The sequence below is a fragment of the Colias philodice genome, chromosome 3 (assembly GCF_061535455.1).
Source record: "Colias philodice isolate Cphi_HAF_F1 chromosome 3, ilColPhil1 Martin Lab GWU primary, whole genome shotgun sequence".
Classification (NCBI taxonomy): Eukaryota; Metazoa; Arthropoda; class Insecta; order Lepidoptera; family Pieridae; genus Colias; species Colias philodice.
In genome coordinates, this window is record NC_143088.1 from 6,937,480 (window position 1) to 6,964,337 (window position 26,858).

The 26,858-nt window shown below is 33.3% G+C and overlaps 2 protein-coding genes across 15 annotated transcripts in view; one reads left to right on the forward strand and one right to left on the reverse strand.

The window, feature by feature from the left end:
* The window catches only part of hyd (E3 ubiquitin-protein ligase hyd), a 35,411-nt gene extending 21,082 nt beyond the window's left edge, over nucleotides 1-14,329 (reverse strand). For 7 of the 11 annotated variants that reach the window (XM_089714417.1, XM_089714420.1, XM_089714413.1 and 4 more), the window contains exons 1-16: nucleotides 14,066-14,329; nucleotides 12,746-13,095; nucleotides 8,811-8,968; nucleotides 8,511-8,734; nucleotides 7,971-8,158; nucleotides 7,668-7,858; nucleotides 7,426-7,573; nucleotides 7,212-7,347; nucleotides 6,940-7,100; nucleotides 6,686-6,828; nucleotides 6,437-6,599; nucleotides 5,965-6,347; nucleotides 5,224-5,397; nucleotides 4,672-4,860; nucleotides 4,289-4,400; nucleotides 4,057-4,164 (exon numbers count right to left, since the gene is read on the reverse strand). In XM_089714417.1, the coding sequence (XP_089570543.1) occupies nucleotides 4,057-4,164; nucleotides 4,289-4,400; nucleotides 4,672-4,860; nucleotides 5,224-5,397; nucleotides 5,965-6,347; nucleotides 6,437-6,599; nucleotides 6,686-6,828; nucleotides 6,940-7,100; nucleotides 7,212-7,347; nucleotides 7,426-7,573; nucleotides 7,668-7,858; nucleotides 7,971-8,158; nucleotides 8,511-8,734; nucleotides 8,811-8,968; nucleotides 12,746-13,095; nucleotides 14,066-14,127 (2,890 nt within the window). In that variant the 5' untranslated portion in view covers nucleotides 14,128-14,329. The remainder of the gene's footprint in view (nucleotides 1-4,056; nucleotides 4,165-4,288; nucleotides 4,401-4,671; nucleotides 4,861-5,223; nucleotides 5,398-5,964; nucleotides 6,348-6,436; nucleotides 6,600-6,685; nucleotides 6,829-6,939; nucleotides 7,101-7,211; nucleotides 7,348-7,425; nucleotides 7,574-7,667; nucleotides 7,859-7,970; nucleotides 8,159-8,510; nucleotides 8,735-8,810; nucleotides 8,969-12,745; nucleotides 13,096-14,065) is intronic. The other 4 variants (XM_089714422.1, XM_089714416.1, XM_089714421.1 and 1 more) reach the window with 3 other exon arrangements.
* A 2,793-nt stretch (nucleotides 14,330-17,122) lies between these two features.
* LOC149489732 (uncharacterized) lies at nucleotides 17,123-26,417 on the forward strand. 4 transcript variants are annotated; one of them, XM_089714468.1, is made up of 8 exons: nucleotides 17,123-17,468; nucleotides 17,940-18,069; nucleotides 18,782-19,015; nucleotides 20,988-21,159; nucleotides 22,709-22,929; nucleotides 23,433-23,628; nucleotides 23,962-24,309; nucleotides 26,221-26,417. In XM_089714468.1, the coding sequence occupies exons 1-8, from the start codon at nucleotides 17,123-17,125 to the stop codon at nucleotides 26,251-26,253; spliced, it is 1,680 nt and encodes a 559-aa protein (XP_089570594.1). In that variant the 3' UTR covers nucleotides 26,254-26,417. The 4 variants fall into 4 exon arrangements, with proteins under 4 accessions (XP_089570594.1, XP_089570593.1, XP_089570589.1 ...); XM_089714467.1 differs by lacking the exon at nucleotides 26,221-26,417 and adding an exon at nucleotides 24,382-25,648; XM_089714463.1 differs by lacking the exon at nucleotides 26,221-26,417 and having other exon boundaries at nucleotides 23,962-25,648.
* The last annotated feature ends 441 nt before the right edge of the window (nucleotides 26,418-26,858 follow it).

The following is a 26,858-nucleotide window of genomic DNA, read 5'->3' on the forward strand; positions in this document are numbered from 1 at the left end:
GAAAACGTAAATATGTACCACGGGCGAAGCCGGGGCGGACCGCTAGTTACAAATAATTGGAATATTTCGATTTGCAACAAATAATGTTAACGATATTTTTTATCAGTTAAATAGTTTAAGAGATATATCGTAAATACCATTTCAACCGCTATTTTCAAGATGGCGGCCGTGGGACAAGGGTGGCGACCCCACAAACTTGGTTTTAGCTTCACACTGACCCCCCCTACACATCAAAAAAACAAAATTGCGTCCTCTAAAAAATGCAAGGTTAGGGCTAAAAAAATGTAACATTTCAATGGATCACTAATAAAAGTAACAAAATGAATTTTTAAAGTTATCTTCTGGAATCAATTTCAATAAAAATATAAAAAAATAATACTATCAAGTATGAAGATGATCTATAAAATGGATTGCGCTATGTTTACGTGATCTTTTGTTTCGCGAAGGACTGAAAATTTCTCTTAACCTCTTATTGGATTCCGTATTTAGGCATTTGATATTCGTATTGGAGTTTAGGTATACGATAAATTTAATTTAAAATTAAAGATATATTAATTGTTAAATGAATGAGCACAACTTTATTATTATTATTTATGGGAGTTCACTGCACCAGCGCTCCTTAGGATGGACCGCCTATTTTTGTCACTTCGTTCATCGCTGTTCGAGAGTGACTTCGTGACCACCATGGACTTAGATCATTAAGTAATCGATAACACTCGCAGGTGTTTCCCCTTTTGTCGAGGTATAAGATTATTCGAATCGAAAAATCTTATGCTTTCATAAAAACTACTTGCGTAATCGATTACAAACACTCTGCGTTTTCCTAGGCTAAAACATCGAAAGGACGTCTGCGAGTGCTCCGCTAAAAATGCCGTTTTGCACTGTCAAGCCTTGCAGAAGCAATTCAAACATGTCGAATATTAAAAAAGATGGAATAACCTTTCATTTGTGTATATTTTTTTAACGTACATTTCTAATTAAATGCAATTTCTAATAATCGTCGATGTATCGTTTAGCGATATGATCAAGACAAATAATCGAGTCGTTTACTCGATCATTGATGCGGCCCCACGAGACTATCATGGAAAGAAAATATACAAATTTAATCTTTATGAACTAAGAGATAAAGTTGAATTTAAAACCCGATAATGAACCGCATTCCTTACGAGTCTATCTTTTAGCCCCTTGACCACCGAGCGGCCCGATCGGACCACGGCCCACGGGCCACGACACAATAGATTTTCTATTGTGTCTGTGATTCCGGGGGCTGAGGCATTAAAGAAATACAAATTTAATCTTTATGATCTAAGTTATAAAGTTGAATTTAGAACGCGATATTGAACCGCACTCCCCACGAGACAACTTGGAATGAAATACAAATTTAATCTTTATGAACTTAGGGATAGAGTTGAATTTAAAAACTCGTCGCTTAAAAGGTCATAAATTTTTACGACTTTCGTGACACAAATTATTTTTGTGAATGTGTGATTGTGTTTCAATAGTGTGAGTTACCTTCCCCGCACCAAAATCAGCAGAAAGTTTAGTTAGAACATTTGCCAGCGTACTCCATCCATTACTTAATGATCTAAGACCATGGACCACGTTGCTATGAACTGTTTTTGTCAAAGAATTACTCGAACAATTAGAGCATAAATTTCTACGTAAGATGTATAGGTGCCCGTAGCTGTATTGATGAGTCTCGTACTTAAAAACCGATAGATGCTGGTTCAAATCATTGCCGTACATCTTTTTTTTTTCCTTTCCCGTATTTTATGGTCATATAAATAATACTGTTTACAAGGGAATAATTAAGAAGAAAAAAGATATAGACATTTTTTTTAACAGAAAATAAAGAATTTAAATAATATATATTACTAGCGGTCCGCCCCGGCTTCGCCCGTGGTACACTCTACATAAAAACTCTACATAAAAACCATCCTCGTACTTCAAGGAATATAATAAAAAAAGAATTATCGAAATCGGTTCAGCCGTTCTCGAGTTATGCGCTTACCAACACATTTTGCGATTCATTTTTATATATAAGACTAGCAGTCCGCCCCGGCTTCGCCCGTGGTACATATTCACGTTTTCTCTACATAAGAACCATCCTCGAACTTCAAGGAATATTATAAAAAAAGAATTAACGAAATCGGTTAATCCGTTCTCAAGTTATGCGCTTACCAACACATTTTGGGATTCATTTTTATATTATAAAGATATACACTACTCTGATCACTATGTCGAATGTTTGTAGTGGGTGTCGAAATCTTATTAAAGGTACTCTCTTCCTTAAGATGCTCCACAATCCTATATAAGTTACTCTATGATGCTCCACCACCGCGTTGCTATGAACTGTATTTATCAAAGAAATACTCGAACAATTAGAGCATAAAGGAGAATGACCACGGGTGGTATCGGTAAAATTTTAGTTGTGCCACGTATTCGTGATATTGTTAATTCCTATTTGTATTTATAATGATCATATGTATCAATATTAAGTCTTAATTATACCGGATAAATTGAAATAATAGTAAAAGTTATTCTTTTGAAACATGTATGACCACGTATGGAATCGGTAAAATACTAGTTGTGTCACGTGTTCGTGATATTGTTAATTCCTATTTGTATTTATAATGATCATATTTATCACTATTAAGTCGTAATTATACCGAATAAATAGAAATAAAAGTAAAAGTTTCTGTTTTGACACATTATATCTATCTCTCTTGCAAGCGTCCTGCGTCATATGTCATAGTTGAATGAATGTGTTCGACGCATTGTTCGACGTTATTTATTTTGAATTATAATGTTTATTACGATTTACTTTTCACATTTGTCTTGTAAATTAAAATATTACCTATGTAATAAATGTAAAACTTAACGTTTATCGTTAGTATAAACTCGATAAAGTATTTTTTTGAAGCGTTGAATAAAACTATTGTTTTATTTTTATTGTCGTGAACTGCGGCTTATTTACATAAAAACTTTAATCGTTTCTAAAAGTACTAACATCAAGCTTTAAATTGAGCTATATTTCATCTTGACACAATAAGTTTGATTGCGATACCAAGTGCCATAGTCACTTGGGCAATCTCCTTTCAATATAAGACGTATAAGTGCCGGTAGCTGTGTTGACTGAGTCTCGTACTTTAAAATCGATAGATGCCGGTTCAAATCATCGCTGTTCATCCACATTTTTTTTTCTTTTCCCGTATTTTAAGGGTCATATAAATAATACTGTTTACAAGAGAATACTTAAGAAGAAAAAAGAAAAGACATTTTTTTTAACAGAAAATAAAGAATATATATAATATACACTACTCTGATCACTATGTTGAATGTTTGTAGTGGGTGTCGAAATCTTATTAAAGGTACTCACTTCCGATGCTCCACCACCGCGTTGCTATGAACTGTATTTATCAAAGAAATACTCGAACAATTAGAGCATAAATTTCAATGTAAGACGTATAAGTGCCTGTAGCTGTGTTGACTGACTCGTACTTTAAAATCGATAGATGCTGGTTCAAATCATCGCTGTACATCCACATTTTTTTTTCTTTTCCCGTATTTTATGGTCATATAAATAATACTGTTTACAAGGGAATACTTAAGAAGAAAAAAGATATAGACATTTTTTTAACAGAAAATAAAGAATATATATAATATAATTATATTATATACACTACTCTGATCACTATGTCGAATGTTTGTAGTGGGTGTCGAAATCGTAATAGAGGTACTCACTTCCTTAGATGCTCCCTAAAAACTAAAATAATAATTCAAAAACACCGGAGTTTTTAAAACAACGCCCTCTAGATGTAATAATTGAAAATCGATAGTTTGCTGTTTCCTTAGTTCTAAAATTGGTCACTAGGTGGCGCTTTTAAAACTGCAAATTGAATAATAAGCTCAAATGAGAGCGCCATCTAGCAATAAGCTGAAATTACGGGGTACGATCTCTAGTATGACAATCATCAGTCCTCTTTAGATTCTATTAGTCCATGCTAGAACTATATAAGATGCCTATTGGTAAAATTGAACAAAAATATTACTTACCGATGTCAGGTTCCTTGTTAGATGTTGGTGCGCACATATGCACACATGCATGTAGAATATTCCTATTTCCGTCACAGCGTTCTTGCAAAATAGACATAATTTGTTGTTCTGGAAGAAAAGCATTAAATAAATAATAATAAAAGTACAAATAATTTCGATCATTCAATCGCAGGTGCGGTTACTCATTGTAATCTTTAGATTACAGTTAAGAAGTACGTTAAACAATAATTACTGTTAGAATCTGACTCCAGTTGATGAAGCAACTGACGAATGCCATCTAAATCGCATCGGAGTACGCGAGGCATCATATGTTGAGGTTCGGCTACAATGATGATGAGTGCAACCTATAAAAAATATAAATCTTAATCAAATATCTACTTGATACACAAACATACTTACATTTGAATATTAATTAAAAACAATAGAAATAATTAAAGTTACAATAAAAATTTAATTTTGGTACTGGGTAATTATATCCTATCTTAGAAAAGTAATCAAACCAATTATTAATTACATAATATATTAAAATTCCAACATGTCAAGACACAAAAATAAGCCGCAACATATATAATAAAATATGTACATATTAAGCTAAATGCATGTCAATATAATTACCTGCGACTTGAGCGCCGCGTGGTGCGAGTGCGCGGGCCCGTGCGGGTGCAGCGGCAGCGCGTGCGCGGTGACAGCTCGCGCGGGCGCCAGGTTCAGCGGCGGCGGCTCGCGCACCATGCCCACGCAGTCGCGCGCGATCGGGTACAGCGCGCTGTTGCCGTCCAGCATCATCACTACTGGCTCGCTTCCCTACACAGACACAAGATTGTTTTTGACTTCATTTATTATATGTCAGACTAGCGACCCGCTCTGGCTCAGTTGAGCGTCAAATCGGGAATCCACATATGATAAACACATAATATACACATAGTATACACACAGTTTGATAATACAGTACGTAAGAAAATAATAGGTTGTGAAATATTAACAAGTTAGTTAAGTTATAAAATAAATAAGAACAAAATAAGCTTGGCTGGGAAGCGTGAGGTTTTTTCGTTACGGAATTTCTCGATTCGGTCCCCGCACTCAAGGCCCGCGATAGAAGCTATGCAATAGCTTAAAAATTTGTTTATTTTATAAATAAACTTAAAACATAATAAATTAAGAACTTACTTCGGCAGCAGTGGCCAATTGAATCAAATGTCCATTTGAGTGCCCCAACAGGGCAGTATGGTCAGTAGGAAATACACTATCTGTCAGAGCACGTGTTGTTCCCACGGCATATACGGCATAAGCCAATGCACCACCTGGACGTCGTACTACGGCGTGCACGCCACGATTGTCAACCTAAAAATATATATCAAAAATTATACTGAGATTTAATATACGGAAAATATGATTATGTAAAATAACCATGATTTGAAATAGCAACTATGGAGTTTAGGGCGCTTTCAATTTATGCGTTTCGTGTCGGACGGCTGCGGTGCGTTAGACGTACAGCGCACGGCCGTTCCTCTTTTTTCATACAAAACGCTCTGTGCGTCAAAAGTGCGGCGCCGGTACAACGAACACTCGCGGACCTTCGCGGCGCGAAACTGTCGCACGAAACGCATAAATTTTAAGCGCTCTTAGTGCAGATTCTTTTCCATAGTTACTGCTTTCCGAATCGATGGTAAATGGTAAAACTGTGACGATTCAAAAGTGCTTCCAGCACTGATTGAATAAATAAATGTTTTAGTTTGATAACATTTACAGATAATGATTGATAGCGTTTTTTACACTTTTCGAATAAGGAAATATTTCGATTCATTATTTGTGATTGCCATTTTATTTCACAGGAAAGCTAAACTGCATATGTATAAATATAGTGAAAAAAAACTGGCCATTAGTTGTTTATAAAATATATATACTTACAGCAATAGTAATGACTTGAAGTTCAGGTGGAAGTGCGATTTTTCGTGGAGATCGTTGCAAGCAGTCCGGTCCGCGAGGACCAGCTGAGCCACCAGCACCCCATTTAACAGCAACCAGATCATCTTTGCGAACTAAACGACAATCTTGTAGAAGTGCTGTCCAATCATCTGGGGTAGATGGAATTATTTCCTTTCCATCCTTTCCAACTGAAGGAAATCGTACAGCCGCATATGCTCCATCAACTTTAAGCACACGACCAAGTGGCACACTCTTAACATCTTCAAGGAAAACAACTTCTTTAAGCGGCCATTCTTCTTCGTCACGTTTAGTACCATCATTAGAAGAACCTTCTTCGCCACGAACTGTGACACGTTTTGCCCTTTCTAAAATAAAAGCATTATTTATTTATTTTAGAAAATAATTAACATTAATTGACATGCACTGTCCTAGAAATATTTACTATAATACTTACTGTGTGATGTGCTGGTGTCACTGCAGGTAGAAGACGCAGGGCTTGGTGGTGGCGGCATGTCCAAACGGTCCGCCATATCTTTATTGCTATCTTTTGCATTGTCCTTATTTGAACTGTTTGACGATGATGCCTTCACGGATGATACAGTGAGAGGAGATTGGTTCTAGAACAAAAATAGTTTCAATGTAAACTTTTTACTTTTGTAAAAATTGCACCCGCATATTGAACAGTAACATAATAAAAACAAACCTGTAAATCTCTTTTATCCTTGTCAGATACTGAGCGATCAGGCTGTGGAGCTGGTAGGAGCTTAAATCTGCAAGTGTCAGATAGATTCCATGCAGCATTTTGTAGGATACCTACTTTAGGCACTCCAGTTGACATATTAAATCCTGAAAAATAAATCAGTTCATATTGAATACTTATCCTTGTACTTATTTAATTATAGGTAAAATTGAACAATCAACCCCAAAAATTTATGTACATAAATTTAATGAACTTACCAACAGCTCCTGGCTGATACATAGGTGCATTTTTCATAGTAACACTTTGTCCTGCTTGCAAATCTTGCGGAGTAGTCGACGAGTGGCCACGCTGTTGTTTACGAGATCGAGCACGATGTTTTTCCCAAAGTCGAGCACGCTGTCCGAGCGGCAATACACCCCTACAAATAGTAAAATACATATTGAAACATTATTTTTAGTTAAATAAATGTATCAAATTTCTATGAAAACAAGGTCGTGTTACTTTTTAGGGAATCTAATATTAAACATACCACCAATACAATGCTCCAGAGTCCAATCTTGCAACAGTATACAGTGAACATACATGAAGAGAAATTGGTTTGTCTGAACCAAACTCTGTAAATGTCTGCAGTGGATGCTCCAAACGCGTAGCGCCAGGTGCGTGAGCTACGAATGAAATTGTTTGTATAATAATAACTTAGAGCAGATAGCAAAAATTAACGATTAAAAAAATTATCTTCATACCAATAGACTCGTCCAAGAATGTTGCAATTCGTCCAGAGTCAGTCAAAACCGAGATTCTTATACCAGCAGCACTGATATTCACAATTCTTTCCCCCGAAAGTAAGCCAAGATAAGTGCTACGTGGATGATAGGCGATATTACCCAAAGTCTAGAAAATAATTAATGAATATTAATATTTAATTATATTTTTTTTGCATTAAAATTGGTTAAGTAAACAAGGCATTTTTATATTAAAAACATACATCATTTCTTTGATATGGATGTGGGTCAGCCCAACGCCACTGATGTATCTGTCCATGGGTAGAGACAGCAATCAATTCACTATAAGTTGCTGCAATATGTGTGAAACGAATATTGCTATCCCAATACTCCAATTCTTCAGATACCCAAAGAGGTGAAGCTGTCATTGCAGAATCTTTCTTTTTGTTTTCAACTGCAAACATAACATATTTTAAATGAAATATGATGCATTCCATACATACAAATAAGTATAAAAAAAGATAAAACGTAAAAATATAACAATGTCAGTGTTTATATAATCATACCCCCTTCCTTGTCCCAAGAAGTATCACGGAGAGCAGATTCGAGCCATCGGCGAGGTCCAAAGTATTGACGTTCACGCCAGCGACTGAATTCCGAGGGTCTTTCTTGAGCCGAGCTGCTGCTCTCGCGGCTGGCGCCAGCTCGGCCGCCACCACTACCACCGCCACCCCCACTGCGACTGTTAATATAACTACTTAGTATTTATTAAATGACTATTCAACACGCCATGGAATCACAACGCAACTGGGTTTCCTGTGACCAAAATACCAGTAACTGTTATTTAAACTAAAGACTACAAAATGTGCGAGAACAAAAGATAAAAAAAATAACAATATAAATAACAGTTAGTGATACAGATGGGAATAAAAACCCTTTGCAATGTGACACCATGACTTCCAGTTACAAGTACTAATAAGAAAAACAATAAAAAAACAAAAACAGAAATTGCGTAAGCTTTTGCGTGCTATATTGGATTGAGGACTACATTCAACACTGAGGGCTGAGGACATAAGAGGCCAAGGAGCGTAGCTTGACAGGTGTACCTTCTGATAGCCGCGTACCCGAAGATGTCCTCGGAGAACATGGCGTCTGCGTCGATGATGACAGACTGGTCCTGCTGGCTGGCGTGGAAACCGCCATCGAGTAGTGAGATGAGATCCTCCGGCACATATCCATCGCCACCCTCACCGCCTTCAGGCTCTTCCCCTTCCTCGTCGTCACGCGACAGCAAGTTGTTCACCGCTAGATTCACGTCCAAATTTGTCCTCTGTAAAAAAATATTTACTATTTACTGTTTTCTTTTTAAATAAAGATTTGAGATTGCAATACTATTTTATATTTACCTGCAGCTCCCGTATGATAAGGCTTCTGCTTTTTCCTTGCAATACAACTTGGGCTTGAGTGACCAGATCTTCAGGCACAAAAGGAGCAGGTACTGCAGACACTACTCGGCCTGACCCCGATGCACCAATTATAACGCCAGTTGCACGACTTGTTGAGCCTAAACAAATAATAATTATAATAAATGTAAGCACCTTTCAAGGCACCTTGTGGCGAGGTGACAGGGATTGGCGCTTCTGCCGTTCGGAGTTTAGAATGAGAAGTTCAGGTTCTCTCACATCTGTCTTGCCTTTCTTTGTTAGCCGTTTAGAGGGCAAATATACAGGGTGACTTGTTATGTGTAATAGTTTTAAAGAGGTGAAAGTATAGCTCATTTGGGGTTACCTATCTTAATCTCGAATTTTAATATTCCGAATATCATAATCCAGAAAACGTTTGGACATTTTTTCATAACCCCGAATTTTAAAATTTCGAAGTTTTGTTTGCCATATAATCGCAACTCCGAATTTCATTTGCCCATTTCTTTATTTGTACGACGTTTTACAATCCAGACGAATGAGTTCCAGACATACGAAATCTAAATGCACAAAATCCAGATGACCGGAATCCATATGCACGAAAGCCAGATTTTCAAAACACAAATTTTTGAAATACAGTTAATTGATATCCAGACAAACAATGTCCAGATTTTTGAAATTCAAATAAACGATATCCAGCAAAACGTAATCCTTCCAGGGGGACGCAGCACGAACCTAACCTAACCTTCTGAATAGATTTTAACACTTTAACCTTTCTGTAATGGGCAAGTAAAACAATAGCGAGTCTGTTCTGGCACTCGCCGGCCGCTGCCGCGGCACGCTCGCTTCGCTCGCTCGGCTCGTGCGTAGGGGGTCACAGTTCAAACCTAACCTAACCTACTGAGTCGAATTTAACACTTAAACCTTTCTGTAATGGGCAAATAAAACAATAGCGAGTCGGTTCTGGCACTCGCCGGCCGCTGCCGCGGCACGCTCGCTTCGCTCGCTCGGTTCGTGCATGGGGGGTCACAGTTCAAACCTAACCTAACCTACTGAGTCGAATTTGATACTTAAACCTTTCTGTAATAGGCAAGTAAAACAATAGCGAGTCGGTTCTGGCACTCGCCGGCCGCTGCCGCGGCACGCTCGCTTCGCTCGCTCGGCTCGTGCATGGGGGGTCACAGTTCAAACCTAACCTAACCTACTGAGTCGAATTTGATACTTAAACCTTTCTGTAATAGGCAAGTAAAACAATAGCGAGTCAGTTCTAGCGTGGGGGTCGTAGTTCAAACCTAACCTACTGAGTCGACTTTGACACTAAAACCGGTCTGTAATGGACAAGTTAAACAATAAATTTACTTACTGACAATGTTTATTTTCAGTCGATAGTAAAGGTATAATCACGATTGTATGGAAATCAAATAAAAAGATTATGAAAATCTGGCAATAGTTTATCTGTTATACGATTATATGGGAACCAAATAAAAAGATTATGAAAATTTGGCAATAGTTTATTTGGAAAATGGTACGATGGGAAACAAAAAAAAGTATTCTGAGAATCTGGTATAATGAGATCTGGATTATGAGAATACGGGAAACAAAAAAATACTTTTTAAAAATCTGGTTTTGGTGCATCTGGAAATTGATTCATCTGGGAAATTAAAAAAGGAATTTTAAAAATTTGTCATTCATTACATCTGTCTTTTAAAAGTTCTAACAACCGTTTTCGGGGTTTTAAGATTCGGGTAATAGAAATTCGAGTTTTTAATAGGTTACCCTCATTTGGAGTAATAAAAGTAAACATTACCTAGCCAAATCTTATCAGTTTCAGAAATGAGAGGGTAGACGTTGAAGTACCAAAGAAGATAGAAAAAGTAAGTATAAAAAAAAACAAGACACATTAGTAGCAGGTCTTACGACGAAATTAAAAAAAAAATTAAAATTAAGAACATCACATATTTTTGTTTAATATTAAGTTAATTTTTATTTGTGTGCAGAAATAATCTTAGGTTTATATATTTCAGTTGAAATATCACATCAAATATTTGAAAGAAAATATTAATAATTATATTATTTAAAGTTAATATTTCAATGAATACAGTATAAATTATTGTTAAAGGATTGGTGTTTGCTATTATAATGATTAGATTTTATAGATCTTGATGACTACATACTGTTTCAAGTATTTCTGATCTGAATGGTAAAAGAAAGTAACTAACTTAAATAATAGTTAATTTTCTTCAAAACAGAACACGGTTTTTGGGAAATTATTAAAAAAATTGCCAGGACAACATTTGAATAGGACAGATTCCAGAGCCTCCCGAACTTAAGAAATGCCGAAATATTATTGTTTAAGGTAACACTATAATGTATAACTAAATTGGATAAAAATTTGAACAGTATTAAATGCATTTATTGGAATTCTTAGTTTCTTAATACAATTCTCACATCCACATTTGCACCAACCTGATACTTACATCTATATAATATGTTTCTTCTGTATATTAAAGAATTAAATATTAGTTCACAATCAAAGAACACCACAATTCTAGAAAGGGTGAACAGAATTTAATGGTAATAATTACAAAAAAATAGGATAACAACTTCAAAAAAAAAAACTTAATGAACAATGTGGTTTATGTGTGCCTAGGTGTTTATTTATTCATTAAATGTATTATAACAATACAATATGATGTATAATATATCATATTGTATTGTTATGTATTGTAAATGTTTTTAATTGTTATATTGATCATGCTTAAAAACTAATTTAGCTTCACTTGTATAGAACCCAGAAAAAAAAATAGCCTATGTGCTTGTCTATCAATAATTGTTTTAAAAGAGGAAAAAGCATCCATACATTCTTACAATGTTTTGTGTTTCTAATAATTATTAGAATCATTATCATAAAAGAAGCTTAATTTTTTCTGAACATATATTCCTGAAATATAGTATTTTTTGGTTTAATACTTTAATTACTTTTGTTACTATCCTTACATCTGATTCATAATATGTAGTCATTGTGAAAGATTGTGTAATTAAAAATAATAAGTCAGTGTTTTATTCATTTCAAATACCCTATGTGCACCCAGGTCATCCACTATGCATAAAAACTTAATTACTGATTTTTTTTAATGAAAATTAATTATTTCTAAATCTTGAAAAGCAACTAATGAAAAAACTTTTTTTGACTGTGAGCCTTTTTAGTTTTTATTATACAGGTGCCATTATACTTGTAGAGATATAATTTTATAATAATGTGTATCACTGAAAGTAAGTAGTATTGACTTGAATTATGAATTTCAATGCATTACAAAATGTGAAATAACATAATCAAAATAATTAAATGCAAAATTATTTTGAATCATTTAGGACACAGATAAATTAAGAATCTGGAATATCACATAATCCATATTTTAATTGGTTAGCATAAAGTTGAAGCAACCATACAATTAACGCTTTTTATTTATTGTATTTAGTAGTAAAAGTTGTAATTACTTATTCATTTAATTATTAATAGAAAGTTATACACAAAATATGAATCATATTAAAATCTTCTTTGTTCTATTGTAGTTAAATTCTAGAATATTCTAGCAGGATTGTTATATTAACTTAGAAAAAAAAATACTATATATGTATATCTATACAAATATTATAAAGAGGAAAGGTTTGATTTTTTGTTTGTTTGTTTGTTTGTATGAATTGAATAGGCTCCGAAACTACTTGGCAGATTTGAAAAATTCTTTCACTGTTGGAAAGCTACATCATTTCTGAGTGACATAGGCTAGGTTTTATCCCGGAAATCCCACGGGAACGGGAACTATGCGGGTTTTTTTTTGAAAACGCGGGCGAAGCCGCAGGCGGAAAGCTAGTTGCTAATAAAATAAAGAAAATTTTACAATAAAAAACATGTATTGTACCTTGTGAGCTTGGAGCTGCTCTGATAGAATTTCTCATAATTCTTGCTCTTGTGCGTGGCTGCTGACGTGAGCCACAACCACTACCACTTCCTCCTTGCTTTCCTCCACTCGTCCCACCTCCTCCGCTTCCACCGCCACCATTTCCACCATTTTTACTTGCATCAGCCTTGCTCAAATCCAATCTGTCAGGTATGATTGAGAATGCAGCCCGGCATATTGTACCATCTTCTTGTAAACAGGCTATATGAGCAGGACCAGCAGCCACAGCACGCACTCCTCTCAAAGAGCATAATGCTGGGGAGCCAGCACCTGTTCCAAATCTATTCCATCTCTCAGCAACCTCTCTAAGCCTACAACAAGTGAATACAAATAAGCTTTGTAAACAATGAACAATCAAATAAAAAACAATCTCATTTAAATTTTATTATTAACATAAATATCTCTAGATTCTGGGAAAATAAAATTGAACATCAATTTTTCAATTTCAACACCAAAATACTGGTATAACATTAGTTATTCTCCACTAATGCAATTATTCCTTAATTCATAGATTTAGATTTGTTTTTAATTTAAATTCTGTATGGATATGTAATATAATAATCTAATAATGGTATATTCGTTAGTTAGGTAATATAGACCATTTGAAAGATTTTTTTTTTAAGAATCAATTGACTTATTTTTTCAGTTTAATCTATAAAAAGAATACTGATTTGAATTTTGGTAGTAGTTTCTAAGTTTAACAATAGTTTATATACTCATTAGCAATTAATTAAATGAAGTCATGAAATTTTATGCAATGAATGTTTAGAACATAATATATTCCTTCCTTTGGGCTCTAAACCTAATTAGGGCATTGTTATTAACATATACACCATGCTATCCAGTGTTTTATTTTAGGAACACTGGAGCTTCATAGAACTGAAACGTCTTTTAAATTATGCTGACTCTGAATACTTATATTATTGTAAGAGAATAACATCATTCATCATATTTTTTATATATATTTTTAAAATAAAATACACCGGGGTTCGCAAATTGACCTAGGTATAACATCATTGTAGAATGTAGATGATCATCGTTAGGCCATCCAAAAAGCTACTTTTCATAAAATTTGCTATGGGAGACAAAATTTATTCAACATCATTAATTCATAAAAAATTATTTTTGTACAAAAAAAACTATAATAATCCGAACAAGTCATCGTCGAAGATACAATTTTCTCAAAATATGTTTAAGATGTGTTTTCTAGCTTCCCTAAAATATCGGATTAAATTCTACAACCGTAATGGAGTCATGTAGAAAGTTGGATAATAGGCTTACCTATCTATCAGTTGATCCTCTGTCCCAGGTAAAGGATGAACAACGAAATGCATAGAAGACATTTTCGTTAAGTTTTATCCAATGTTAACAATATCATACAGACAACATTTACATTTCAGTCCACCATTAATCATCAGAACAAAAGAACACTGATAACTAGAATCCACTTCTAACCACCATATTTCTCGTGGTTCCTTTCAATAGCGTTTTCGTTCTCAAATACATGTGAGTCGGTACAAGACGAAAAAAGAAAGAAAATATCAACATGGCTTCTTCGCCTGAAATGTTGGTAGAACTGCGTTCATGAATACGTTTACCGATTGTAAATGCCGTATTATTAAATTATAAACAGACGTTCGAACTGGTGCGACCGGACCACCGTACTCGTGCGGTGCGATCGACTCGCCACACGACCGCACCGCACCTAGGGTTGCCAGTATTTAAGATGCCAGGATTTAAGGGTTAACAGCATCAAAAATACGAGTTTTAGTTATTTTTACCCGACTGCCAAAGAAGGAGGGTAATGTTTTTCGAGTGTATGTAAGTATGTATGTATGTCTTTTCCTTTGTGACCACCTGTAGCCTAAACGGCTTGATGGGTTTTGATGTATGAGGTATCGTTAGATTTGTCTTGATTACGGGAGTGTCATAGGATACATTTTATCCTAAAAGTCCCACGGGATAAAGACATAATAATATTTTTTCTAAATTTCCCTTTATTTAGTGTGCAGTCGGGTATTTTGTTTTTTTAATAATAATTTACGGGAGATAATTAAAACAGCAATGTTAAATAGATAAAATTTATTTTTGGCATTTATATTTGCTGTTGGAAGAAACAGCTTTTAATAGCTCTTCATTTTCTAAAGCGAATGTATAAAAATCTTTTCACGATAATTTAAAATTACATTTTATTAATTTGCAGCTTCGCCTTTACAGTTTCAATATTCAATTGGTTTCGGCTATCCGTCCAGGCATTGCCGCACAAAGAAAATATTCTTTGTTTAAAAATTATGATTAAATTTACGATTTTTAAAAAAACATTTAAAATATTGGAATTTTCGCGGCCGACTGAGCTAAATAAATTCGTATAAAAAAATAGATACACTAGTGACTAGATAATTTATTACGTTGCTAATATATGAAGTGATTAAAGGCGCAAATTATCCCTTTTTGAAATTTTCGATATTGTCGATAGCGGCGAAAGTATTGTAATTTTTACTGATTTTCGTCTTTATTTTTTTATATTATATGCAGGCGTTAGTAGAAGCTCTGTTTAGTACCAAAAGAAACCTTGAACTGAGTTCTACATGTGACAAAAATACCACATTCTAGCCACGAAGTTATTACGAGATATAGATTTTCAAAGAATGTCAGGGTTGTCCCTAGTAAACAAAATTATATATATCATCTATCTATTACCAAGTTTTTGTTTATGTTTTAGTCGTTAGTTATAGTCGATATTTCAATATATTATTATATGTAGGTACATAATCTTTATATGTAATAAATTAACTGAACAAAAAAAATATCTTAGATTTATAAGACAATTCAATAATATCAAATTAATACAAATTAATCTCCTTTTTTTGTGAATATTTCGAGCATTGATCATAGTAATCTCATTAAAAGTCAAACCGAATTCCTTGAAAATCTATTTCTCGTAATAAATTCGTGGTTAGAATGTTGTATTTTTTTCACATGTAGACCTCAGTTCAAGGCTTCTTTTGGTACAAGTACAAGTTACAACCATTGAAAAGAAGAAAACGAAGAGAAAAGAATGGGCAAAATTATATTTAAAAGACAGGGATTCATTCAGACATATGCAGTCATATCATAAATCTTTGTAGAGTTCTAAAATTTATATTATTAATCTTTTTTCAGTATTAGCCACGTCATCCGACGCCATCGCCATTGATAACGATCGACCGACGTCCGTTTTGTTTGGCGGTAGAACTATGACTAAAGCTGTAATAAGTATATAGTCTATGACTAATGCGCTGTCCGGTGCGATCGCCCGTCCACACGCGCGAATTTGGTACGGTCCGCACCAAGTTCGGATGAAAAAACCATCGAACCAACCGTACCGTCAATAATAATAATTATGTCCGGCGGACCACTGTACACACGATCGAATATGGTCCGGAGCGCACCAAGGTCACGGTGCGGTCCGTACCAAATTCGAACGTCTGTTTATAACTGTATAGTACTCTTTGTTGTAAACTGTGAAGTACATTTTGAGCATAACTTTAACTTAATGTAATTATAATTTCTGGTGCTGCATTAATGCTTAAAATAATGTACTGTAAAACCTATAGTGAATGTAATAATTGATTTTTCAGCAATGAGAAAAAATAAAAATTTGGATTTCCCACGGATTTCCAATCAATTATTTTTTATAATTTTAATTATGACTGCATACGAAACATTCAACTTTCAAATATTCAACTGAATGAATAATTAACGATTTTTAATAAATAAAAATTAAATTAAAAAGTCAAATTATTGTGTCAAAATTGAAAATCGGTAAAATGAACTCTATTAGCAGTTAGCACAGCCAGAAAAAGAAAAACAACGTCAAAAATGTAGACATGCGCAAAACAGTACGTCAAATAGTAATGCAACATCACGCATCTCTTCCACGGAAGTGATATTACTCCGTAACATCACACATTACCCGATCGATTTTTAATGAAATGATGACATTAATAATATTATAATGTTTATATTATATTAATGGTGATATGTGAAGTATTACAGATCATATTGAAAAATAGCAATAATAACTGCAATACTTATTAGTTATTACATATCGTAAAATTACAATTTAAGTAAATATTTAAAAAATGTAGTTGATTTTCCTTCATACTTGGCCACGTAGGTACTTTATGTTGTTTGTTAATAATTATAATGAACGCAAGCAAATGTAAAACAAAATAAAAAAAAGTGAGTGATGCGAGTGATGTTTGTAACTGATGCGTAATGCGTGATGTTGCATTACGTGTCAAAGTGATATTACTTTTGTACTATTACACGCATTACCTACCCATGTCTACAAAAATGGCGGCCAAGTCAAAGAAGCGGTTGTGTAGGAATGAAAATAAATTATTAATATTAGAAAAATTGGAAATTAGGGATGTAATATGTTCGATTTGTCAGTCAATTCTTATTGAGCCTGTAACATTACCATGTTATCACGACTTTTGCCAACGTTGTTTTAATGGTAGCATTGAAAATAATGCTTTGTGTTGTCCACTTTGTCGCTTACGAATTGGTTCTTGGGTCCGAACAGCTACAAAACAAAAAAGTTTGGTGAATAGTAAATTGTGGAACTTCATCCAAAACAAATTCCCCGAAGAAGTAGACAAAAAAGTAAAAGGAGAGGATATCCAAGGCCTGTCCCCAGGTAAAAAAAGGAACCTCATTGACATCTTCTTTATTAAAATATTATCCACTAGCTAGCGCTCCGCGGTTTCGGCCGCGTGGCTCCGCTCCTGTTGATCTTAGCCTAATGATATATTAATTATAGCCTCGATGGATGGGCTAACTAACACCGAAATAATTTTTCAAATCGGACCAGTAGTTCCTGAGATTAGCGCGTTCAAACAAACAAACAAACTCTTCAGCTTTATCTTATATATAAAATTCTCGTGTCACAATGTTAGTCTGCATACTCCTCCGAAACGGGTGGACCGATTCTCATGAAATTTTCTGTGCATATCGGGTAAGTCTGAGAATCGGCCAACATCTATTTTTCATATGTACCACGGGCGAAGCCGGGGCGGACCGCTAGTAATATATAATATTAGTATAGATTAAAAATTACCAATAGCCAAATAAAACTTTGTTTTTACTTTAAACTTATCTTACTTTTCAGAAATCAAATTGCCACGCTTAAGCAAGCCTGGAGAAATAAGATCTGAGTATGAAGCAGAACTGCAACGTTTACGTGCCGAGAGGTTAAAACTTGAACAGAAACAAATACAAGAGACAGTAGTATTAATAAAGTAAGCCATGGCATTATTGTCAAAATTATAACATTTTATTCATTAAAATAGAAATAATAACTCACTATTCAGCCATGCGAAGTTGTTGCTAATAAATAATTTTAAATATGCCCAGCAGATATCTCCCATAATGCTTTTACAATAGTCACAATACCATTGCACCTTTGATTACTAAATTACAAAATACAACTTACTCTCAATTAATGTTGTTAGTAATCCTATCCTTCCTACTAATATTATAAATGCGAAAGTTTGTGAGGATGGATGTATGTGTATGTATGTTACTCTTTTATGCAAATACAGTGTAAACTCTATATAACGTCACTTTTACGACAAACTCACTACTAAAGCATCAAAATCAATTGGCTTTGGTTGGTTTAGCTTGTATTCCATTTTGAGTGACTTAACAAAAGCATTTTGGTTTAAATTACCTCCTCCTTTGTTTGAAGTTGGTTAAAAAATGATCTGCATTGTGCTCCGCCATATCTATGCCGGCTCTATGGTTATCAACAAACTTAAAAAAGGAGTTCTCAATTAACCTTGTTTTTCTTATGTAGTAATTTTAATTTCGTGAATTGATTTGATATTTCTTTTTTTATTTGAAAGCTAGTATCTGCTGTGGTTTCCTTTAAATTTGGTTTAGTGCTAAGAATACAGGTGATTTTTAGATTTTTGTAAAAAAATAATTGTGTAATTGTCTTAATGTTTTAAGGAAACTTAAAGAGGAAGAGGAAGAAGCTCATAAAAAGTATTTAGAAAGTCTCAAACATGATGAAATGCTAGCAAAAAAATTACAAGAAGAGCAACAGCAGCACTGTGAACAGCAAAATGTAACACAATCTAAAACTGTAAAAAAGAAAATTACTAAAGTTTCAAGTAATAGATCCAGACTGAAATCTTTGACTATTGATAGTTACATAACTAAACTAAGGACACCTTCAAAGAAGTAAGTAATATTTTTCTTTTAAATAACCCAATAGGCTATTTGACAGTATAAAAAATAAATTACTTTTTTGTGTAATCCATATATATATAAGGTTTTTGAAGCGATTTAAATTAATAAATGATATAAATAATAACTTATTTATTTATAAATCGTCGAGAAAAAACATCATATTTTTTAAAATTACCACGTGACCGAAAACATCCATGATTGGCTGCATCTGCCATGACGTCACAGCGGCGTAAATAACAAGTGATCCCAACGTTTACTCACGTCGTTGCTGAATTTCGCTTTTGGTTTTGTTTCTTGTATAACTTATTTCTTGTGATTCAAGGTGTCTGTAATCAGTTTTGTTCTTTATGTCTTATTTTTGTTTGTCATGGAACCTAATTTCGAAAAAGCAGACAGTAGAAATCTACCTTAAGTGGACGCTATAATGGTTGGCATGTTCTTTAAAAACAACCAAGATTTTTACGCTCCTCAATTGAAAAATGTGAAAACAGCTACGTAAGTTAATATTTCAATCGTCATTCATTACCTTTTTAGTTAATTGTACCTACAAACATGAATCACAATAGCACAATAATTATGAAGTATACATTTTTTAGATTAAGTCCTTTGTTTTTCATTTCAGCCATCCAGTTTATAGGATTGACGTGTTTGTATTGATTATTTTCAATATCAATACAAACACGTCATCATCAATTTATATATATCACTAGCGGTCCGCCCCGGCTTCGCCCGTGGTACATAATATTTACGTTTTCTCTACATAAGAACCATCCTCGTACTTCAAGGAATATAATAAAAAAAGAATTATCGAAATCGGTTCAGCCGTTCTCGAGTTATGCGCTTACCAACACATTTTGCGATTCATTTTTATATATAAAGATTATCTTACCTCAAGCAGGTAAGTAATGAGACGATTTATACTATGTATTGCAAATAAAATAAACTGCCTTCTAGGTATTCAACACCATACTTACATCGAAGTGGTCTTCACAAAAAAATATAACTGTTTTAATTGATATATCTAATATCACTTGGATTACTGCGAGCTAACTGCAACCACTTTCTACGCATTTTTATATCTTTTGGAGCACATATAAATAGTTTGTCAGGGGTTTTAATAGTTGTATTTCTGCATCCAGGAACTACACACCACCTATAAGAACTCATTTTCTGGTTTTTAAACAGATTAACTTAATTATACTATAATTAAAACAAAAACGAACGATAAGTACTAGGAGCAAGTTGATGTTTACGCCGCTGTGACGTCACCATGGTCGCGAGACGCCATATTCTTCAAAATTGTGTTTTGGCGGCGTATTTGAATATCATGTTTTTATTTTCCATTTTCTCAATGAATAACTACAAAAAATTAAGAAACATGTGTTTTGTGTGCTCTATAAACGTATCTTAATAATTTGAGACAGTTTTCAAAACCTTGTCAAATAGCCTATTAATGAAAATTAGTGACATTGTACATTTCATTTAAGCTGAAGGGTTAAACATTTAAAACTTGTTAGCATTAATGATTACAAAGTAAATCAATTCAATTTATTTTTTGTCTGTTGTATGTATGCTTAAGGTTTTATCAGGAATAATTGTATTTTTGTTAAATAAAAAGAAAACAGATATTGTATCTTTGTAGGTGGCCATTTTTCCTCACACAATTTGATTATTAATCCATCAGGCCCCGGAATCACAGACACAATAGAAAATCTATTGTGTGATGTGTCGCGGCTGGATCTGGCCGTTCGGGGCTTAATGGGTTATTGGTGTTTAATGCTTAACAACACATATGGGGATTCCTTATTATTATATAGATCATCCTGATCTCAGTGGAGACGTATTGCAAATAACCAAAAATCAAAGATGATCCATACAGCTGATCCAAGTGGCATAACTAACACTACTATCTTTTATTTATTTATTATATACAGATTGATGATAATTTGCCTCATGTTTTCAGTAGTTCAATAATAACTGATGATACAAGTACTGACGAATCAGTATTAAAAGAACCATCAGCAAAATCATCAAGCAAGACTTCACCTGAAGTTCACAAATCCACTAATGATTGCTTAGAAAAGAGACCTAAAGATGTTTGGAATAAAGAAAATGGAAAAAATTGCACAATAAAGGTAAATAAAACTATTTTTTTTACATTTTTCTCACATCACACATCTTTATTAGTAAAATATTAAATATATTAAGTTTTGAAGTAGAGATCAATTTCAGAAGAGTATACACATAAATGTTTGATTCTTTACTGGCCGATTAAGGAAAGCTGGCATGTTCACAGTACTCACACATATGCAATTTTACTATACAGTATGTTCAAAAATAAATGCGACTCTAGTTTAATTATTGTAGACTTGAATTGCAAAATGAGTGCGTTGTAGATGAATATAATTATGAAAGCTCTCATAATTTATATGTAAAATTACAATTTAAAAGTAACTCAATCGATGAACTTAATTATTTATTCTCATAATCAATTGTAATATAGTATTGATAATCATTCAATTATCAAATAATAATTAAATTTCATGTCATATTCAATCATAACGATATAAACAATACAAATAACACGTGCGCTCACTCACAAGAAACAATACAAGCGAAACCCTAGCACCGTAGCACGTAAGACATAAGGCTACATTACAATAAAAGCTGTATTGTTCAGCTATGTATGAAAATTTTAACTTACGGCGTTTACATTTTGTTTACGAAACTTATTAAAATGATTACATAATTAATTAACCTAGGTAAAGTAAAAAAATATTCTTATCCGCGTGCCGCAAAGTATCTCGTCGAATATAGTTAGTACATAGTAGATATACCTAACGTCTTTGTCATTACATCACCCTGTATTTATAAACAATTGCAACATAAAAACAATAATAATTGTCCCTTCACCCTCATAAGCTAGTCTGCGCGCGAGAGAGACAGACAGACTTTTCATGATGCGTATGCACTATGACGTCACGCCGCGCGCGTCTTCACAGAGACTACACATGTGCAATGTTTAAATGTGTTGACGTTCCAGCTCTTCTTAATCGGCCAATACATTCAAGCCCCAAAATTATCTTAAAACAAAATGTTATACAACCTCTCATTAAATATATTAGTATTGTTTTTTTTTGCAAACAAATTATTCAGTGCAGGCCTCCTAACTAAAATTAACTAAGTTTCAGCTTTTTTTCCTACAATAATTGTAACTCATATTAGTTTTTTCATGGACATTCCTTTAGAGAAATAAAATTGTTTCTGGTTATTCTGACACATATGTAAGTATAGTAATGAAGTTGATTAATCAAAGGTTTTTACATTTGTCATGTTCCTGCTCAATCTTTTTTTGATCAAATATTCTAAGCCTCCTACACTGAGACTTGTCTACTGTAGAGCTGGGACGATGAACATTTGCATATCAATGTGCCATTATTCTAAAGAAATGTTTGATAATACCATAGACAACCATCAAATAGTCTTAGCACCTACTTCACACTCTTTTTCCGTAGTATATACTTTAAAGTTAATTTTGTAATCATTGTTGCTGCCAAAATATTGTGGCGCGTTCATTTGATTCGCCTTCCCTGTTCTGGAGTATCTTCTCTGAAATTCTTTGCCAATTCACACCACTATATACAGAAGTTGTAACCTTTTCATTTAATCAATAATTTATTTTAGAAAGATGACAATACAATTAAAGAAAAATGCAATGAAAAGCATCCAGTCAAAACTAAAAATGGCTTACAGTCCCTACTTGTATCACTACCCCTACCTGCTACAGGAATTCTCCAGCACAAGTCCAATATTGTAGAAAATAGGAATTTAGAAACTGGTAGTGTTGACTCCATGCAACAAGAACTATGTTATTTTAAACCTATTGAAGGCACAACACCAACTAGGTGAGTAATCATTAAAAATTAGTTGTCATCCAGTTGTTGAAATTTGGCAATGACCATAAAATTAAATTTTCGTAAAAAGGGATACAAAGTTTCTATTTGAATGTATGGGTATAATATATTTTGTAATTAATATGTCACCGCAAAATTATAAAAACCGTTACGGAGCAGGCCGTAATGTAAGGCCGTCAGCTTAGAAATGCTAAGTTAAGTGATATATAAGTATTAGGTACAGATTGCGAATTCATGCAGTTTAGTAAAAATAAAGAACCTAAACAAACCCTATCAATATAAAAATTATCTGCTGAAAAAAATGAGTTATTTATTGTGAGCAATTTGTTACGGATCACAAATTTAATACAGATTACAATCTCGCGTTACAGATTATATTCTATCGGTGATTACAATTTTGCAGTCACATAAATTTACTTTTAAAGTATAATGATTGTTTGATTCGAAGATTGGGGCGTCATTCACGAAAGCTAATTAAATTGATCCATTTTTAGCTTCATGACCAATCGAGGCCTGCCTCTACGCGTTCCCACCCTACGAGTAGATAAAGATATAAAAATACCCACAAAACAAAGCCCACCAAGCAGGGCTCAGTACATAGAAAGTCTTTGTCACCTGAGAAAAATTTCGTTGGAAAATAAATTGCCTTCTGCATTTGTAATTGCTCTCAGTATATTGCAGGCAAAAAAGGTACGTTTTGTGTTTGTTATAGGAAATTTTCCTAAGCAATTCTTTTTCTATAATTTTATTAAGTCTCCATAAAATATGACCATTGTATTATCTATTTCATTTTTAGTATTTTCTTAACGCTCTTCAATAATTTATAATTTTTCATATTACCTACAGATACCTAATATTTGTTTAAATATCATATGCTCAAGAAAATTAAAAATGTTAGATACAAATTTATTTCAATAGACTACTCATAGAGTATGGTCTACAATGATTTCAAAGCCAGTACTAAAAACTGTAATATTTACTTTATCAATATATCACAGTATGTGTCGTTTTGTTCTTTCATAGGTTTCAGAGAAAAATTCTTGTACCATGAGGTCAAAGTTAAAACGCTCAGCACCTGTAAGTCTGACTGCAGTTCAGTCATTATCAATCAAAAGAGAAAGGAATGCTTCTACAAGAAACAATCATGATGATATTAACAAGCTCACTGATAATACTGAGACATTTCTTAGACGTACTCGGTCCATGGGTAGTATTTCTAAAGTTGAAATTGAAACAACACCGAAGAAACAAATGAATGAACGTAAAGTGTCTTCAGAGAGAAAAGCGAGACTAAGAAGCGGAAGCAAGAAGTATTCAAAGAAAGACACATATAGCCCTCCCATTCGTGCTGAATCAATAAATAACAATAAGGTAAGTCTAGCTGTAAAGAATTTATCTAGTCCTTTGGAGGATTGTGATGTTAAACATATTTTACAAGAGCAGCTTAGAATCGAAAAACTAATACAACAAGAGAAGCGAGATTATGAGTTAGCGTGCAAAATGGATGCGGAGTGGAACGGGAGACGTCAGCCTCGGCGTGCAGCTACAAAACGACAAGTAACATTAAACTATGCTCTTCGGCCAGCAAAGAAGGTTAAGGTTTAGTTAGTTCCTCATAAAAGTAACTTACAAAATTTGATCAATTGAAAGTGAAGTAAATATTTTTTAAATCCAGAGTGGGTTCCATCATACATTCCATACTTTTCGTATTAGCCCCGTTTGAATGCTCTGTTAACTAATAAAATAGATCATACTGTAAAGTGTAAATTGTAAAATGAATATTTGAACATTTTATCAATGTTATAATAAAAGATCGGAATTGCTGGAACAGTGAAACAATAAAAGGTTCAAAACGTCTTCCCAATTGGATATAATATTGTTGTTACATCCAATGATTGGATATAATACATATTTATTCCATGCTGTGTATTTATTTTTTGACATAAAATGTTGTTTTATGCATTAACCACATTTTATAATTAAACCTCAGACATTAATTATAATATTAGCGCGATAGCAAAATAGTTCCTTCTTAGATCAGTTACCTAGGTGTATTTTTTGATGTAGGAGTTCCTTACATAACTACAAAACCTGTGATGAAATTATTTTACGTAACATAGCAAATATAAAAACGAAGTTTGTACTTGCTTATTATATGCCACCGATAAGAGACTTTTTGTTAACTTTGTTTTAATTATGTATGTATATTTATAATGAAGACAACCTAGACATTAAATTAACAGTCATTACTATATAGGGTTTCAACAAACAATATTCTCACCGACTAAACATTAAGAATTTATGTAAATGTAAAGATGTAAGTTTTATCAATATAACACAATATTTTTGTGTATAATGTATCTATCCAATACTAAGTGTGAAATGCTTGTAAATTTATATAAATAGGTAGGTATGTCATAATTTTGATCAAACAAAATTTGTAGTTTGAAAAGGGTGGGTATACATAATAATTGTAAAATTGTATTAATTATTTAATCAGCGTAATATGATATTATGATGTAACTAAAAAAAGAGTGTTGAGTATACGATTCTCTTTTCAAGTACGATATTTTAATCTTTTATTAGTAGGTACTTAACCAAATATATTGACGTGATAAAATGATTAAAGGTTAATGATACAATCTTTCAAAAATATGTATTAAATTTATTAAAAATTTTGTCCATACTTATGTTATTGTTAAAATAGAAAAGAGGAAGGATCTCATTTCTTAGAGATTTTGAGAGGTGTAAATATGAAGTGTAGATTTATAATTATTGTTTACTAAGTCTTAATCACAGCTTGAATGCTGTCAAATTTCAGCATTAGAGTGATCTCCTTGAAAATCTGGTCAATTACTTTTTAATATGTTTTGAACATAATTTCTTAGTTTATGCACTGTATCTGCATAATGTTTTGGTACGTAGTTCAAGCTGAAAGGATCGAAGTGAGGGTGTTACAATGTATGGAAGATTTGTGGCCATTATAATATTTTTATAAATGCTTGCTGTGATATACCACAAGTGGTGATGAAAATTAGTCTCTACGTAATAATTAGTCTGATCATTTGTTTTATAACTTCATTATTCGTGGCCGAACTTTAGTTGTGATTTTCATACTCTGAAACACTGATATGTAAATAAACGATTTATTGAAAAAAAATATTTTTTATTCATCTTCAAATCTTAACCCGAAATCTTAAAATTCACATTGGTACATATATGTACATGTTTCTTGTACCGTCCTTCTATACTAAATACATTATTATTATTTTTCTATTTCAGTGGCTTCGTCCGATCAAAGAGAAACCCGCATAGTCCCCGTTCCCGTGGGATTTCCGGAATTTTTTGTCCTTGCTCAGGGTTTAAGCCATCTCTGTACCAAATTTTAAGTATATTCATGCAGTATTTTTTAAGTTAAGCCAGGACATACATACAGACAAAAATTAAAGCATCTATATTTTTGGATTCGATATTGATTGTAGATATAATTTTATACATACAGTAGCACCTCTATAAGTCGAATATCAAGGGAGACGCCAAAAAATTCGAGTTATAGAGTTTTCAACTTATGGAGGATTTCGACTTAGGCAGATTTTGTTTCGACATAAAGAGTTTGAGGTTTATTCTTATAAATTTTGAGTTACAGAGGTAAAATAAATTAAAATTCAACTTGCAGAGGTCACAAACATGTTTTTATTTATTATAAATCAACATTATTTCAAATAATTTTAAAATAAAAAATATGGCATTAAAAAGTCAGTATTTTTTTTGCTTTAGATAATTTGGTTGTTCTCTAGCATTTTATAATCTATATAAAGAGCAGAAAATTCTTCTTTTTCAAAGATACTGGTTTGCTTTATAAAATTTCGTAAGGTATTCAATGCGGTTCTTGCCTCTTTGATGGAAACCCATGGAGCGCA